General features: G+C 44.5%; 1 protein-coding gene across 4 annotated transcripts in view; it reads left to right on the forward strand.

The window, feature by feature from the left end:
• The window catches only part of LOC114668202 (dedicator of cytokinesis protein 7-like), a 97,526-nt gene that overhangs the window by 53,261 nt on the left and 28,056 nt on the right, over positions 1-16,209 (forward strand). For 2 of the 4 annotated variants that reach the window (XM_028823864.2, XM_051920572.1), the window contains exons 23-35: positions 19-123; positions 3,933-4,022; positions 8,056-8,151; positions 8,244-8,384; positions 8,564-8,677; positions 8,806-8,976; positions 9,697-9,836; positions 10,049-10,218; positions 10,510-10,664; positions 10,784-10,966; positions 12,046-12,172; positions 13,102-13,186; positions 16,049-16,145. In XM_028823864.2, coding sequence (XP_028679697.2) covers positions 19-123; positions 3,933-4,022; positions 8,056-8,151; positions 8,244-8,384; positions 8,564-8,677; positions 8,806-8,976; positions 9,697-9,836; positions 10,049-10,218; positions 10,510-10,664; positions 10,784-10,966; positions 12,046-12,172; positions 13,102-13,186; positions 16,049-16,145 — 1,674 coding nt within the window. The remainder of the gene's footprint in view (positions 1-18; positions 124-3,932; positions 4,023-8,055; positions 8,152-8,243; positions 8,385-8,563; positions 8,678-8,805; positions 8,977-9,696; positions 9,837-10,048; positions 10,219-10,509; positions 10,665-10,783; positions 10,967-12,045; positions 12,173-13,101; positions 13,187-16,048; positions 16,146-16,209) is intronic. The other 2 variants (XM_028823861.2, XM_028823862.2) reach the window with 2 other exon arrangements.

Genomic DNA, 16,209 nt, shown 5'->3' on the forward strand with positions numbered 1-16,209 from the left:
CTCCCCTCTTGGTTACAGGGCATCGATCGCTCTCACTCATGGGTGAACTCTGCTTATGCTCCGGGTGGTCCCAAGGCTGTGCTGCGGAGGAACCAGCCCAATTCCAGTGGTGACCTCAAGCAGGTGCTTAGTCTGCAGCTGGGGGGCGGTGCACGTCCACCATTGCCATTTCCAGGACCCCTCATAGTGCATGGAGGTCTTGGCCTTCTGGGTTTTTCTTTGCTTTTTTTAATCAAGGTGTACGGTTTCTGGGAGATTGGCGGGCGCTGGGACCTTGGAGGTTCCAAAGTCAAATTTCTTGTGTGGCCTTCATTGGACACTAAATGAACCCGTGCTCGGCAAAAGCAAACAGGGCTTTCCAGCTCCTCCACTCTCTCCTGCCATCCTCTGTCTGTGCTTGACTTCTGATTAGCCAGCAGTGCTCCTCCAGCTTGGTCCCAAAGTCTGTGTCTGTCCCACCTCGACTCGCCATTTTAGGGGATTAAAGTCACCAGGGCAAAACCAGCCAGAAGTTGTCTTCCATTTTGAAAAGGTCAATCTGTAAAGGCTGCCAGATTTTAAGGGTTAGGCCATGTCTGTTGTGGTGCACTCTATCAAAAAAAAGAAAAAAAACGGCCATGGCCAGAGCACACCCACTCAGCTGTTATGAGTGACCATGACAGTCTTCATTTCAGGGTGTACTTCTTACTGCGTGTGACATCATTGTAGAAATAAGTAAATACATACAGAAAGATATAAGCAACCAAAACACATTTCATGAGAAACATTTATGCTCACATACTGTTTTTTATTTATTTATAATCACATTTCACAATACACTTTTTCTATTTGCATACCTCTCAGTTCCAGCTTTGAATCCTATTGGGAAGTCTCTATAACCTTGGTACACCTTGATTTGGCAGTTTATCCCATTCTTCCTGGCAGATCCTCTCAAGCTCTGCTGGGCTGGATGGGAAGCGTCTGTAAACTGCCATCATCAGGTCTGTCCACACATGAGGTCTGGGCCACTCAAAGACAGTCGGACGTATTCCAAAGCCACCCCAGCATTGTCTTGGCTGTATGCTTCGGGTCACTGAGCCGTCACCTCAGTCTGAGGTGGCATGCACTGTGGAGCAGGATCTCTTCAAGGTCATCCTTCCCTCAGTTCTGACCAGTCTCTCTGTCCCTGCATCACCATAGCAACACCGTACCACCACCATGCTTCACAATGGGGATGTCATTAGGCAGCCGATGAGCAGTGCCTGTCTTCACCAGGCACAGTGCTTGGAGTTCTACCGAAAGAGTTCAATTCTTTTCTAATCAGAGCAGTGAATCTTTCTCCACATGCCCTCAGAGTCTGTAAACCTGTCTCATACCTTTTATTCAAGAGCAGCTTCCATCTAGCCGGTCTACTGCTAATGCCTGTTTGATAGAGCACTCCTAAGATTATTGTCCTTCCAACAGGTTTTCTCACATCAGCAGAGGACTTGTGAAGCTGTGTTAGAGTGAGCATTGGGTTCTTGGTCACCTCCCTGACCAAGGCCCTTCTTGCGTTGTTACTCAGTTTGGCAGAGTAGCCATCTCTAGGAAGAGTCCTGGTGGCTGCAGACTTCTTCTATTTCACAATTCTTGAGGCCACTGTGTTCCCGGGAACACTCAAAGCTTTAGAAACTGTTTGATCCACTTGCCCTGATCTATGATCTCTGACAATTTGATCACAGAGGTCTACAGAGAGGTCTTTGGACTTTATGGGTTGGTTTTCACCCTGATATGCCCTGAGAATTTTGGACTTTCTATAAACAGACGTGTGCCTTTGTAAATGATGTCCTGTCAGTTCAGTTTGCCACAGATGGTCTCCAGCTAAGTTGTGAACACATCCCAAGGGCAACTAAAGGAAACTGAATGGACCTGAGCACAATTTGGAGTGCCACAGTAAAGGTTCTCCTTTGTAAAATGTCAATTTAATTTAGGCAGTTTGTGTATATACTACATGGCAAGTACAGAGTGTTAATATTCCTCTATCAATCTGCATAAAACAAATCGGCTCCCGGGATACTAGTTGTTTTGAAATATGGTTCAGTTGCTCTTTAAGGTACTTTGAAAATCCTGTTATAAACGGGAGTTTTTGTTAAATTTTAAACATACAGTATGTATAGAGAGCCTATTTTTGAGACATTTCAATGTCAAAGTGTCTCTCATACAATAACCAGTAGAGGGCAGCAGAGTACAGAGACTGGCCGGCTCCTTCTTGAGGTACTTTTGTGTTAAATGCCATACATCTACCAGAAGTTATGTTAGTGTTTTTAGAACTCATTTTAAAATGTTACATAAGAGAATAAAAACAATTAAGGTGATGGCAAAAAAAAAAGATGGCAGTAATTACTTGTTTTGAAAACAGTGGAGCGTTTTTAAGGCTTCTGTTAGAGGGCCGAACAGAAATATATTGAGAGACTTGAGGTTGTCTTGGAAATGATGAAGTCGCTGCCGGACGATTCATTCTGATGTCATTTTGTGTTTTTCCAAGTCACCACTCGCATAATTCAAATACACTCAAAGACAGTTTGGGAAAGCTTCATACTTCTAATGTTATGCTTTCCTCAAAGATTGTAATTTAATTTTTCAGTAAGAAATATGAAAATAATTCTCTTAATAATATCTTACTGCCAGTCACATGTCTATATGACACTCATTGATTGGCTTCTTCCCTTTTTACTGCCTTATTTTAGAAGTTTGGTATTTGTTAAAAACTCTCATATGTTTATGAGAATAATAAAGCCAGGTGGCATAAAATTGTCAAAAACTTCTGCTCTTCCATCCTGAAGCTGCTGCCTTAGGTCCATGGTGACGTGCGGTGCTGCCAATGGATGACATTGGGGGACGCCGTAAACAGAGCAGCTATCTGTGCGACCTTGCCCTGCGAGGGCTGATTCATCGACTCTTTCAAATTGACCTTTACAGACGTAAGACGCTCGGTCGCCATCATGTAAAACTGGCCTTCCAGGTTCAGTTTAGCATGATAGTGGCATGCGTCTTCATGGTCTTATATGCACACCTCAATAGCCTCAGATCACAGCACATGGCCCTTGAGCTCAAAAGATAATAATTTGCTCCCACAAGATACAAATTACACCATTTTTGTGGATTTTGGGGGCTCGGATTTCATATCAAATCTAACGCCTTCCTGTCTGTGAAGCTAAAAAAAAAAATGAAAATCCGTAAACTGTTGGGGTGTCACTGCTGTGATCAACAGAAGTCCAGCATTAATAATTAAGAGCAACGTTAAAAAATTCCTTCCATTTGGTAAAGGCGCTTAGTTCCAAAGATGCAAAAATTAGATTTTTTTTTTATTTTAAAATAGAATAAGCAGTTCCTTTCCCACGGTGTTATAATGGGTGAGCCATCATTTTCCAGTTGAGTAGGACACTGTGACAAATGGGCAGTCATTTTTATTATACATGGCCATTGGGGACACCCCACTGGACTGGGGTCTCAACAGGCACTGCTGGTAGTCTTCTGCATGTCTCTCTCTCTCTCTCTGCCATCCACATCTCCCCACCCCTCTCATTTCCCAGTAGGACAGAAACTCGATGTCTGTCTGATCTCTCTTAATCCCATGAATTCCACAGCAGGTTGGGCCGAGGTGGCCTTTAAGGGGTCTTTCCACAAGCCAAGGTCAAGTTTTCTCTTGGTATTTTATCATGCTGCTGCCATCTGATAAATGAAGATTGTGAATTGTTGATGTGTACGTCGATGGCTTTAATTATGTTTTCTTTAACCAAAGAGCAGACCCTTGGGGGCTGGCTGGCCCGCCCGCATTGGACTACCCTAGCAATTCTGTGTGCTGTTGCCACTGGTAAAACACATGACCTGCTGCCATCATTATTCATCTCTGAAAGTCTCCTTTCTCTGTCTGTCCTCCACATGGTCCATCCCTGTCACTCTTCACCCCACAGGCCGCCGAGCGGTGCCCTAACCGCATGTCTGCTTTTGTCGACGCCTCCACTTTCTCCACCTCCACCCAGGCGCGGCAGATCGCCCGAAAGGTAGACAGTCCAGTCGCTTTCTCCTCTTGTTTGTGTCCGGTTGGGTGGGTGGCCATCTCTCTGTTCATGCTGGTGTTTGTTAAAGAAGGGCCTGCCAGGGCACAGGACAACAAGTGGTCAGCGTGCACAGCCGTGTGGTGGTAAACATTTGACGTTTGATGTAAACAACCTGCACGACAACATTATCTGAAGCTACAACGCTTCTGACCGATTCCCAGACCGATTGCTCATCTTGAAGCTTTCCCTTGAGACACACATTAAAGATGATAGAGGGTGCCATTGGAGTGGAGCTCAAGAAGAAGAGTCATTGAGAATTGTTCTGGCTCGAATGACTGCGTGAGGCTTGTTCTGCACTCCGCACAGGGTGAGGACCCCGAGTTCACTTCCTGCGAGCACAGTGGGGTCAGACTGTGAAGGAAATACTGCCTGAGTAAGGAGAACCCATGTAAGTTATGACTGTCAAAAAAGAGCAGCCAAAAGATCATTTCCCGGTTAGATAGATAGTTCCTAATTAAGGTTTTAGGGAAAGGAAATGGCAGGCAGGGAACAAAAGAAAAAGAGTATTGCAATTAAAAATCCCGGGTTTAATGTCTGTCCTGTGTCACTAGAAAAACTGGCCGAAATGTTTTGAGAAAGTCCCTTCGATCTGAGGCCTTGGGTACCTTACAGTGAACACCACCACTTTCTACAAAGGCATTGTGTTGACATCACGTGGAGCGCACGATCAGTCATGTGATAGCAACACTAAGTCATCGTCAATCAAGAAAAACGCCTCAAAACAGCAGTGAACACTGTGAAAACCGTGTTGAAAATGGCCTGTAACAAGAAACATGATGAAAATGAATAGCAATATTGAAAAGATTATACAGAGGTAATGACCCATGGAAGACCCACAGAATAACAGATTTATGAGTGTAAGACAGACGTAGCTATAAACAATGCAACTGGAAAGACCAAATGTCTTGGAATGGTTTATGTACATTTACTTCTGCAGTACTTTACCTATTTACAGAACTAGCAATCTAATCCCTTTGTCCTGATCCTTTTTGTTTAATTTAGCCTCCATAGTCGCAGTTGGTACGTAGGAGTCGCGTGTTTGAGGGGGCATAGAATCACATGATGTGGCCCTTGTGTACTTTTCATGATATGTTTGTAAGTTCTGATGAGCAAAACCATTCATGCAACATTGAATTTGCACCACAATGGTAGTCTCAAAGAAAATTTCCAACACGTGTGGCATTTCACTTTCAGCAAAATTCACACCATTGACACAAGAAGAAAAGAGTTCAGTTCCTGCCTGGTAGTGTTTTCATGCACTAATTCCACGTGTCTGCCAGTCATTTAGTATTTAAAGTTTTCTATCAGGCACAAAAAAAAAACATTAGCAGATGCACTTCCATGATTACCCGTGCTTTTTCTGCAGCTACCACAACGGTAAAATGAACTCTGCTTGTGTCTCGTTCACATCACTGTAGAGGTGCAGTGAGTTTTTCAAAAATGTGGCTTGCTGCAGAGTGTCCACAAGATGGCACTCCAAAATGCACATGAAAGCACACTATACAAAAAGCCTCTAAAGCCCTGAGTCCCCAGCACCCCCAGAACACCTAGCAACTGTCCTTAAATCCTGTTTCTTAACTCCTGCAGGTGAAAGTCCACACGCTGCATGAGCCAAAGAGCTTCAAGTTTATTTTCTGTCTCCTATGCATCATTAGGATTGCAGTCACCAAAATTGTTATCATAATTGGCAAAGTGGGCATCATACTACCAGAACATGTTTGGTGGCTAAAAAAATGTTTGCACATGGCAGGAATTGAATTAGGTGATTTTTTTTTTCTCATTTCTTTACTAGAGATCTTTATTTAAATTCAAAAGGACAGGCAGATGCAGGAGGATTTAATGCATGTAAACACTTCCCGATGGAGCCACACACCTTCCTTCTCATGTGACAGATTTCCTAAAATTGAAACACCATTGTTTTTTTTTAGTTTTTTTGCTGTGCATTTCATTTCACCAATCACTAATGAAAATGGTCAGTAGGACCACCAAAGCTACACAAGGAACTGCGAAGCCCAAAAGGGAAGCCGAAAGAAAGAACAGAGGAAAAGCTAAGTAATGTCTGTGCAATGTACTCAGGTAGGTAGGCAGGCGGGTAAAATACTCTTGAAAGTCCTAGACATGTAATTATGAGAAGAGGAAATTAGGAATAATGCAAAAAACATGAAAACACAACCAGATAAGGAGTGAAAGAAAATTACAAAGTTCACAAAAAAAGGGGTAATCCTAATGTTAGCTGACTGAATAGCTGCACCCCCGACCCGCCACTGCCCCCTAACATGTACACCTTCATCCTCTTGACACCAATTCATAACTTTTGATTGGCTGCACAGTTCACATCGTCAGAAACCAGCCGTGCCAGGCTATGTCATTTTTTCTGTTGGGAATAGTTTACCACCACACTGCTGTAGACGTGAGGCCATGCGCACACATTGGTGTAGATTCCTTGACTGGGGTCTCTCTCGGTGCCAGTTACCCGCTAACCCTTAGTTGGGCCTGTCCTGTCACCGACACCAAAGTGCCAGCTAAGAATCGTGGGTCAAATCTGGTCTGCCCTACCTGTAGTGTGACACCCACTGTTCTCACGCTTGTTTCCTGTTCCTTGGGGTGGCAGAATTATTGGGGGGGGGGGGGGGGGTTGAGGAGGGGGAGGGGCAAGGATAGGGCTAGTTTCTTTGGTGTTTCTCTCACGCCATTTCACACAGGAAACAGACCTGACCGCCTCCATGACAACGTCTTCCTGTCAGTGTGAATGTTTGAAAGTACAAGTTGACTGGCACTAGTCCCACCATTGGGTGAGTGCCACTGACTGCTGTTTTCTAAGAGAGCATTAGTGAGTGTGATTGGTGAAGTGTGGGTTATTACTTGAGTCTACCTTTTTTTTTTTTTTTTTTTTTTAATATAAACATGGTGACACCCACAGGTGGCTCATTTTAACATCTGCGTCCTGGAGGGAGGGCAATGGCATGGCACCCTCAAGGTTCCATTGCTAATTTGTTTTAATTGATGAACGCACACATCCCCTCAAAACGGCTGCTGCTAATGTGCTTGATGAATGAGTGCAGCATTGTGGCCCGACCATCACCACCCCTATCACCCTTAGGGGCTGCCATGACTCTAATAGCACATGTGTGGATGGCTCCTTTTGGTATCTGTATCCTGGTGGGAGGTGACACAGCACCCTAAGGTTTCCATTAATTAATAATTCCTTATTCCTGTGTGTGGCAGCGTCACACCTTAAAGTGGCTGATGCCAGTGTTGGAGGTATGTGTTGGTGTGGCACCTGTATGACTAACACGGATCATCACTTGTGAATGAAGTTGTGTAGCATCCATGAGTGACATCATTTCACGTGTATGGTGGGTGTGAGTCAGACTCACACTTTTAAATGTCAACTGCTCTCTGAGTGAAGGGCTACTGCCTATGTCTGTGGCACCCTTGGGTGGATCCTTTGTCCCAGTGGGAGGTGGTATGACACCTTAAAGTGTCCATTATAAACTAATTTCCATCACCTTTATGAAGGAGTATTTCATGTCAAGGTGACTGGGTGTAGCACCTTTGGGTGACTTCTTCTCTCCTCTTTCTTGTGTGCTTATTACTAACACGTCTTAGTGAATAATGAGTGTTGTTTGGTGTGTGAAGTGATGTAACACCCGCAGGTGGCTGTTGCTGCCTCTTTTTTCCTCTTTGATTTGTTCCTGATGGGTTTTCATTTGATAATGAAGCGATGTGACTCCCACGGGTGGCTCCATTTCCTGTGTGTGTGTGTTGCACACCCCCATAACCGTCATTTACCACTTTCTGTTTCCTGTGTGAAGGGCTCATCACTTGTAATGTGAGTATGGCCCCCTTAACCTCCTCTTGTTTAAATTGAAGGGGTAATCACCCTGCTGCTCAAGTGTGCCCACCATAGCAATCTTGGGCGGTCAGGGGGTGTCCCCCAGACCATGTGATTCTAACGTCTGTCTCCTGTGTCTAGTTGCTTCATGAAGAGCTGGCTCTCCAGTGGGTGGTGAGCACCAGCTCAGTCCGAGAGGCCGCCTTGCAGCAAGCCTGGTTTTTCTTTCAGCTCATGGTAAGTGGGTGACTCCTCTATCCATTCTCGGAGTTCCCCTTCTGCCACTCCTGACCATCCTGCTGTGGTCTGGTCTGCCTCTACTTGTGCAGGTGAAAAGCATGACCCACCACTTGTACCTGACCGAAAAGCTGGATACTCCCCGCAAGATGAGGTTCCCTGACCGTTTTGTGGATGACATTTCAGCTTTGGTGGGAGCCATCAGTGTTGACATTTCCAGCCGGGCCCACAAGGTACTCATATTGACCCTTCATGTCTCTTTCTTGCTCTTCCTCTGCAGTCTCTCTTAGTGCTCTTTTTCATACCTCCCCATATCTTTGTGTAACAATGTCCATTGTCACAGACTCTTAAGCGTTGTACCCTCTTCCCAAAATGGTGCCTCACATTCATCCTCTTTCTCTCCTTCCTCCAGGACGTGGAGCTGATGGAGCGCTTGAATGCCAACCTGGCTTTCTTTCTGAATGACCTGCTCTCATTGATGGACCGAGGGTTTGTCTTCAGCCTCATCCGCACCTACTGCAAGCAGGTTAGATTGACAAAGCAAACCGGGTGCCATTAGGCTGTCCTCTGCACTTCTAGCTAAGACAGGATGGTTTATTTTGGAATCCAGTGAGGTTTATGTTTCTTTCTTTCTGTTCTTTTTGACTGATGTAGATTGGCAACAAACTTCAGGCGACCCAGAATCCCAATTCCTTGATCTCTCTGCGGATGGACTTCTTACGTATTGTGTGCAGCCACGAGCACTACGTCACCTTGAACCTGCCATGCAGTGCCCTCAGCCCTCCAGCCTCTCCTTCCCCCTCCATCTGCTCGGCCACATCCCAGGTGCACAGGAGGTTCCATTCTATTTGTTGTACTGTGACAGAGATGTAACAGGCAGTTGTGCCAATGGGGCCTGAGGTACACACATCTGTGGGCCACCACAACACTGATTGTGAGATCAAAAGTTGAATGTGATAGAATGGGCTTTATCATTTGTAGACTGGCCCCCAAATCTGCCAGTCATGTCCCCTGACGTTCAGATTGATTTTCAAATCCATAGCTGGTGCAGGCACTCCTGCTGATTTCTTCAATTGCTACCTATGTTTATTTAACAGATGCCAAGACCTGGGGTCAGGTGGTCACCACAAACTCACTCAGAGCAGACCAGTTTATAGTCACCATTGGATTCCCTTGGATTTGGGAGGATTTTAGTGACCACCTGGGCCACCTCATCTAATCTTCTGAACCTGTTTAGTCCAACATGGTATAGCTGGACACAAGTCTGTGGTCTGTCCCCACAGAGGACACTTCTCCAGCAACACACAACTCGTTTGACTCATAATGGGCTAGAGAACCGAATAGATCTTCTTTTACTTCTTCTCCCTTTTTCTACTTCTTCCTTCTACTCTGTTCTCCCTTCCTCCTGTGTTGTCGTTTTCTTCTTTTCCTTCTCCCTTCATAGTCGTGTTCCAGTCCGAGCGGGATTAGACCGGCCAGACCAGCTCCATTCACTCTCTGCTCATCAAGTGAAATTTTCATTTTCTTTTTTTTCTTTTTCCCCAGAGTTCGGCCTTCTCCAGCCATGTGCAGGACTTGCGCATATCCAACATGTTTGAGTTGTCCGTGCCTTTCCGCCAGCAGCACTTTCTGGCAGGCCTCCAGCTTACAGAGTTGGCACTGATTTTGGAGCCTGATGGAGAAGGGTAAGAAACAGACACCAAAGACCGTTCTTGACCTCAGCAACACCTTCTATGGGCTGCTGCTGGAATGAACACAGTTGAGTAGCGACTGCCACACTGACCAAATGTTATCATACAGATGCTGTTGCTCTCGGTCTCAGTAAATGCAGCAGACAACACAGTGGAATCAGACGATCATTCCGTTTTTCTTCTAATGTGTGTTATTTCACCTTCAGGGTTTTCTTCTTGCACAAGAAGGCCATCAGCTCAATCCACAACCTCTTGTGCTCCCATGACACAGACCCTCGTTACACTGACCCCGAAGTCCGGGCCCAGATAGCTCAATTGTATCTGCCACTCATTGGAATTGTCATGGAGAGCCTTCCACAGCTGTATGACTTCACAGGTATCGTGGGGTGGTGGTATTGTGGCATTTGTTTTTTTTTTTTTGTTGGGTATTGAGGTGGTAGCTTTTGTTTTCTTGGAGTTCCAGCAGGTTGGTTTGACAGTTTTAACTGCCCACATCCCCATAAGGAGAGAAGGGCATTTTCAAGTGCCATCTGTCATAATAAGACAACTAAGTACTGTTAAAATGTGGTGGGTTGGGGGTGCTGGAGGTGGGCAGACACCACTCCTATTCTTTTCATTAATGACTTGCAACGACACCATTCACATGAAAGTACTGTTTTATATGCAGAAAGCCACATTCCTAGGGTCCGCCATGCTTCTGCTCCCACCAGTGATGACATTGACTTGGAAAATGGTAACATGATTAGCCAGTCAGTTGCCATGGCGATTGCAGGCTCTCCGCTGCCCCACTATAAAGTGAGCGCGTTCCAGCTGCCTGCTGCGGTGAGTAGGACACAGGGATCTCTGCAGCCACAAAGGGGTGTAGGCCCCACAGCCTTGCTGTCTGTTCCTCCACTCCTGCTTGCGTCACTCAGTCTTCATTTTGCTTTATCTGTCTGCAGACCGCCCGCCAGTATAGCGCCCTGTCAGCAGAGTCCAGCCGTAACCTACTCATTTGTTTCCTGTGGGTGCTGAAGAACGCCAATGAAGATGACCTGGAGAAGTGGTTTTCTGACCTGCCTGTGCTGCAGATCAACCGACTCCTTGAGCTCCTGTATCTCTGCGTGTCCTGCTTTGAGTATAAGGTACCACCTATACCATGAAGCCCTCTGAGCCATGTGTTCAACAGCATTCTTGTCATCATTCAGAGCAACAGAGCTGTACAGCATTTAGATTAACATTTCTCTAAGCCACCTTGCTGTTCATGTGTTGGGCCGGCATCTCATGCCATCACACTGTCCTTGTATATGAGACCTTCATCTCATTTTGTCACAATGTCCATTTGTTACATCAACATCTCATGTTGTTCCTCTGCCGACGTCTTAGACCAACATATCACACCATCATGTTGTCCGATTTTAGACCAGCATCTCTAGTTGTCCCACTGTGCAGGCGTTAGGCCTGAAATCTTGAGCTGTCACACAGTGTTGGTCCTAGCCCAGCATTTCATGTCAGCATCTTGTTTCATCCCTCTGTTCATGTGTCAGGCCAGCTTCTCATGCTGTTGCACTGTCCAGGTCCTAAGCCAGCATCAGATGCCAACATACTGTCCTCATGTTAGACCTGCATCTAATTTTGTCACGCTGTCCATGTATTGGGCACATATTTCATGCCATTACACTATGCTTATTTGTTAGACTACCCAACTTGTGTTGTCACACTGTCCTGGTCCTAAACCAGAAACTTGTGATGGTGGACCAATGAATGATCAAGTTGGCAGAATGCACAAATGGTAATTACCTTGAAGTCAAAGTGCTCAGAGTACACAGATAGCATCTCATATTGCCAGTAAGCTGTCTGGACACTTGTGGTCAGTAGATTGTCAGTGAGTTTGATAGGTAGGATACTGGTCATGTGAGGCTCTTGAGTGTTCCAGCATTAAATGAGCTTCACTTTCACTAAGGGGTTAACAGGCTGCTTAAGATATTTGTTGAGCTTTACACTTGGTCAGCCGACTGCATTGGGTTCCAGATGAAATCTTATACGGTCAATTGACCAACCGTCTATTATGGCCACTTCAATATTTAGTCATTCGGGCAGCTTCTCTCCTACTCCACGTGGAGCTTCAATAGCATTGTAACATCTCAGAGAAGGGTACACACATTCACATGTGTCCACATAGCTGCCTTTCCCACCCTCAACTGTCTTTTCTTGCTTTGCACAGGGGAAGAAGGCTTTTGAGCGAATAAACAGCCTAACCTTCAAGAAGTCCCAAGATATGAAAGCCCGTCTGGAAGAGGCCATTCTGGGAACCATTGGGGCCCGACAGGAGATGGTCCGCCGCTGCAGAGGTAGGCCTTTAGCCATCGACTTCACGCTGGGCTGTGGTGTATCATTATGATTTTACTGAATATCTTTAAATGAATAAAAATAATGTGAAAAATTCAACAAAGTTTCAGCAGCCACTTGGGGGCAATGTCACTGCCAGACAATAAGCAGGTGGGAACACTGAATGGGAGACCATTACACTTCAACACCTTTAATGAAGCACAGAGGTCCTGCAGTCCTTAGTAGAATGGACCATCATGCCTATCTCCCATTCCCAGTAAGTGTCCTTATCCTCCAGTGACCACTGACAATGATGTTACCAACCAGAGTGGGGAAAGAAAGAAAAAAAGCACTTACCTATTACAAGAAAGGAGCTGAAGAACAGAGGCGTAAGCCACAGTGTCGCTGCAATTAATGTCATGTAAAACCTCAGCTTACAAAAAAATATCAAACTTACCCTTTAATAACATAATAATACTTAAAAGACTAAGTAAAAAGAAACTCCACTGGGGTCAGGGACAAACCCATAAAAATACTGTAATAAAGACCTAAAGTTGTGCAGAGCCCACCTGTATGTACAGTCCATTTTATACACCATGTGGTCTGCCAGCCCATTTACACACAACACTCCTCTAATGCTTCCTACTCACTCACCACTGCCTTCTTCTTCACATCGTGACCTCTCTTTGTTTTATCAGACAAGCTCTTGCGTGTGCTGCCTGACTTGAATGGTCAAGGTCCCAGACACAGACTACTTCTGGGGTCTTGGTATATGAAGCCCAGACAGGATGTCCTCCACAGTACCTTCAAGGAGTCCAACTACACTGCCCTCATGCCCCGTAGTATTTTGTCTGGGGCTTTATAAAGCTCCATATTCACCTAGCAGTGCCCCCTGTCGGCTATGCATACATGTACTGCCTCCTCATCCTCTGTCTTTTTTTCTTTCTTGCAGAAAGAAGTCCTTATGGGAATCAGGAGAACGTTCGATGGCGAAAAAACGTCACCCACTGGAAGCAGAACACCGACAAAGTTGACAAGTGAGTTGTATTTTGTTTTTATTTGCTACCGGGTACTAATTTCTGTTATGTTTCGCTTTTGCTGTCATTTCAGAGTTTAAAAAATATTTTATGTCTCTCTCTTATGGACGCGGTCAGTGTGTTTACTGTGGTCATTGCAATGGTAGGACAGCCAGAAGTGTGTGACGTTGTCACTGCAACGGTATGAAGGTCAGCGTTTGTACACTTCCAGGTTATCCAAGATTGTGGATATTATTAATAAAGTTCCATGGAGTCCTGTACGTGTCTGGCAAAAAAAAAAAAAAAACCTGTTCAAGCAAATTAGTAACTCATTCAAACAAATTATTTTTATTTTTTTCTTTTGTTTTTCCTGGTATGCAGTTTAGTGAACCGGAACAGGAAGAGCTGAGCCAGCCAATAGCTTCAGTCAATTCTGCGCCGCTCAATGCCTTTTATCAACTAGATTTTAAACTTACCTTTCCTTCTATTAATGTTTGCATCGCTGACTCCAGAATATCACGTTCTCAGAAAAAAAATTGTATAAATCCATTCTTGTAACTTCTCCTGCATTTAAAACTCGTTTCTGGACTCCTCAAAAGAACCATTTCAACTGCGGTGGTCTTCAAACTAGTTCCTCTTCCGATTCACTGCTTTAGCACACACCTCAGAGTTCACTTACAGTTCAATGTGCTGTATGCCAGGAGAACCGTACAGGGCTCCGTAATAAGAACTGGACAGCAAGGGGGGAAAAATAATATGTACAAATTAATTAATATGGAACAGGGCTCCACACTACTGAAATAAAAGCTAGGGAATAAAATAAAAATAATAAATTTGAACGAGTTATTTAGTATTTGTTCAAATGAGTTGTGTAATTCATGCAAACTGATTTTTTTTTTTTTTTTTTTGGACTTACATTTTGGCCTTTGGCTTTGGAAATGTTTACTATGAGCTTTTTGATAAACAAAATCATTTAACCACACGTATTACTGCGTGTTTCTTCTGGCTGTAATATCGGACTGGAGATGCTTCTTAGACACAGATTTATGGGGTGACAGTTGGCAATAACAGGGTTGCCTTGCTTTCCATTTTTAGAGAAGCCTCACCAAAGCTCTCTCAGGCACCGACCTTTAAAGCACTCTTGCCATGTATGTATTGCTTGAGCTGCACCGACCGCTCTTCTTCCATATGACACCTCACTTTCCATGCCTAATGTTATGCTGTCTGTTTTTCCCTGTCCAGGACATCACCCTGTCTTCACCTGCCCACCCATGAGCCAGTGGTGCTGTTCACGTGGCCTGTCATTTGTTTGTCCTGCTCCCTTCATTCACATGAGCTCTCTTCCCAGCGTGGTACAGTCGGTGAACTTTGGCACAGCTACAGTTTTTACCTCAAAACATTTTGATATATCAGGTCAAAAACAGGAGTTGGGGCATGTAGTCTACGATCTTCCTCTTATCAAATGAGGGAGCTGGCAGAGATTGGTCCAGTGGTGTGGGCTTGTATGGCAGACATGTACACACACACATGGATTTCCAGTTTTATTAATTAGATTATGACTTTATGACAGCCCTTGGTTCCCAACAAGTAGCCAATGGAATGATATCTGCTGGCCAATACTGTACACAGAGTTTATTTTCACCTAACACAATCCTGTATGTAGTAAAGCCTTCTATAAGGAACACTACATCGGTGACCATTATCAGACATGCCATTTATTTTCTGCACTGCTCCTGTTAAAGTAAAACCTTTTACTTGACCTTGTTGAGCCTCCTCCATTTGCAATACTCAGATTGTTTTAGTTACAAAGAGTCTTCTTCCTTTTCATCTTTTCCCACTTCTATGTGGGGTCAGTGTACTTGGTATATTATATCTTTATATATACATAAAATCCAACGTCTGTCTGTATGTCTGTCCACTTTTCATGAGAGAACTACTTCTTAGATTTAGATAGGGTTTTTTTCTATAATTTGCTTGAACATTCCAGTTGATTTTGCAACTTATCTCATCGCACTTAGTATCATAGTTCACTTGCGGTAGCGATTTATTTATGCAAATCCGAGAGAGACACGGCAGGGCCCTCCTGACTCACGCATCAGCTTCGAGACGTATCTTACATCCGCTTAGCTAGTGAACGAGAGAACTACTTAATGGATTTAGATCAGGTTTTTTTCTAGAATATTTCTTGAAGATTCCATTTCATTTTGCGTGCTACGAATCATAGTTCGCTTGCAGGAGTGATATATTCGTGCTTATCTGAGACAGAGGCTGCAGGCCAAGGGGAGGGGGAAGCGTGACATCAGGAGTGGGGAGTCGGTCTACCTCTGTGTTTTGGAGCGTAACTTGCCTCCAATTAGCTAGCGTTACCTTTTTGTTTGTTGATTTTTAAAGTTTGTCCTGTTTCACTTCTACGTGGGTGGAGCCGCGGGGAATGGCTAGTTACGCTATATTTCTAAATTGTAATTATGTGCAGTATGGATGTAAGTTAAGCGTGGGTTTATTAAAATAAACTCAACTGACAGGTCACTGGGCACACAATTAATCAAGCAGCCTTATTTCTAGAGCCGCCATGTGTGGTGGACACAATCCATTATGGCTACAGATCTGTAGAACTGTAATTTACATTCCAGTTTTTCACTCGTGATAAAGGATTTGCTCAAGGTTACAAGCTGGGGCTGAGCCAGCAGTCAAAACTATGAAACCACCTGAGGCCCTGGCAAAGTCCATTCAAGATCCAATACCCATAAAACCTCTATACCTGAGGTAAAACCAGCAGAGATCCAGAAGTGGTCATCAGCAGTAAAGCACCATTTTCACCTCCACTTTTAACACAAAGTCAATATATGTAGCATCTGTAATGCTCTTTGTGTTTTTGCTCTGCAGGACAAAGGCAGAAATGGAGCAAGAGTCTCTTGTGGATGGGAACCTGGCCACAGAGGTCATGCTGGTGGTCCTGGACACACTGGAGATCATTGTCAAGGTAATAAGTGGTAATTTCTTCCCTTTAGTAGCACCTGAGGAGGTGACGGCTTTTAAAGGAACTC

Source organism: Erpetoichthys calabaricus, chromosome 17 (assembly GCF_900747795.2).
Source record: "Erpetoichthys calabaricus chromosome 17, fErpCal1.3, whole genome shotgun sequence".
Classification (NCBI taxonomy): Eukaryota; Metazoa; Chordata; class Cladistia; order Polypteriformes; family Polypteridae; genus Erpetoichthys; species Erpetoichthys calabaricus.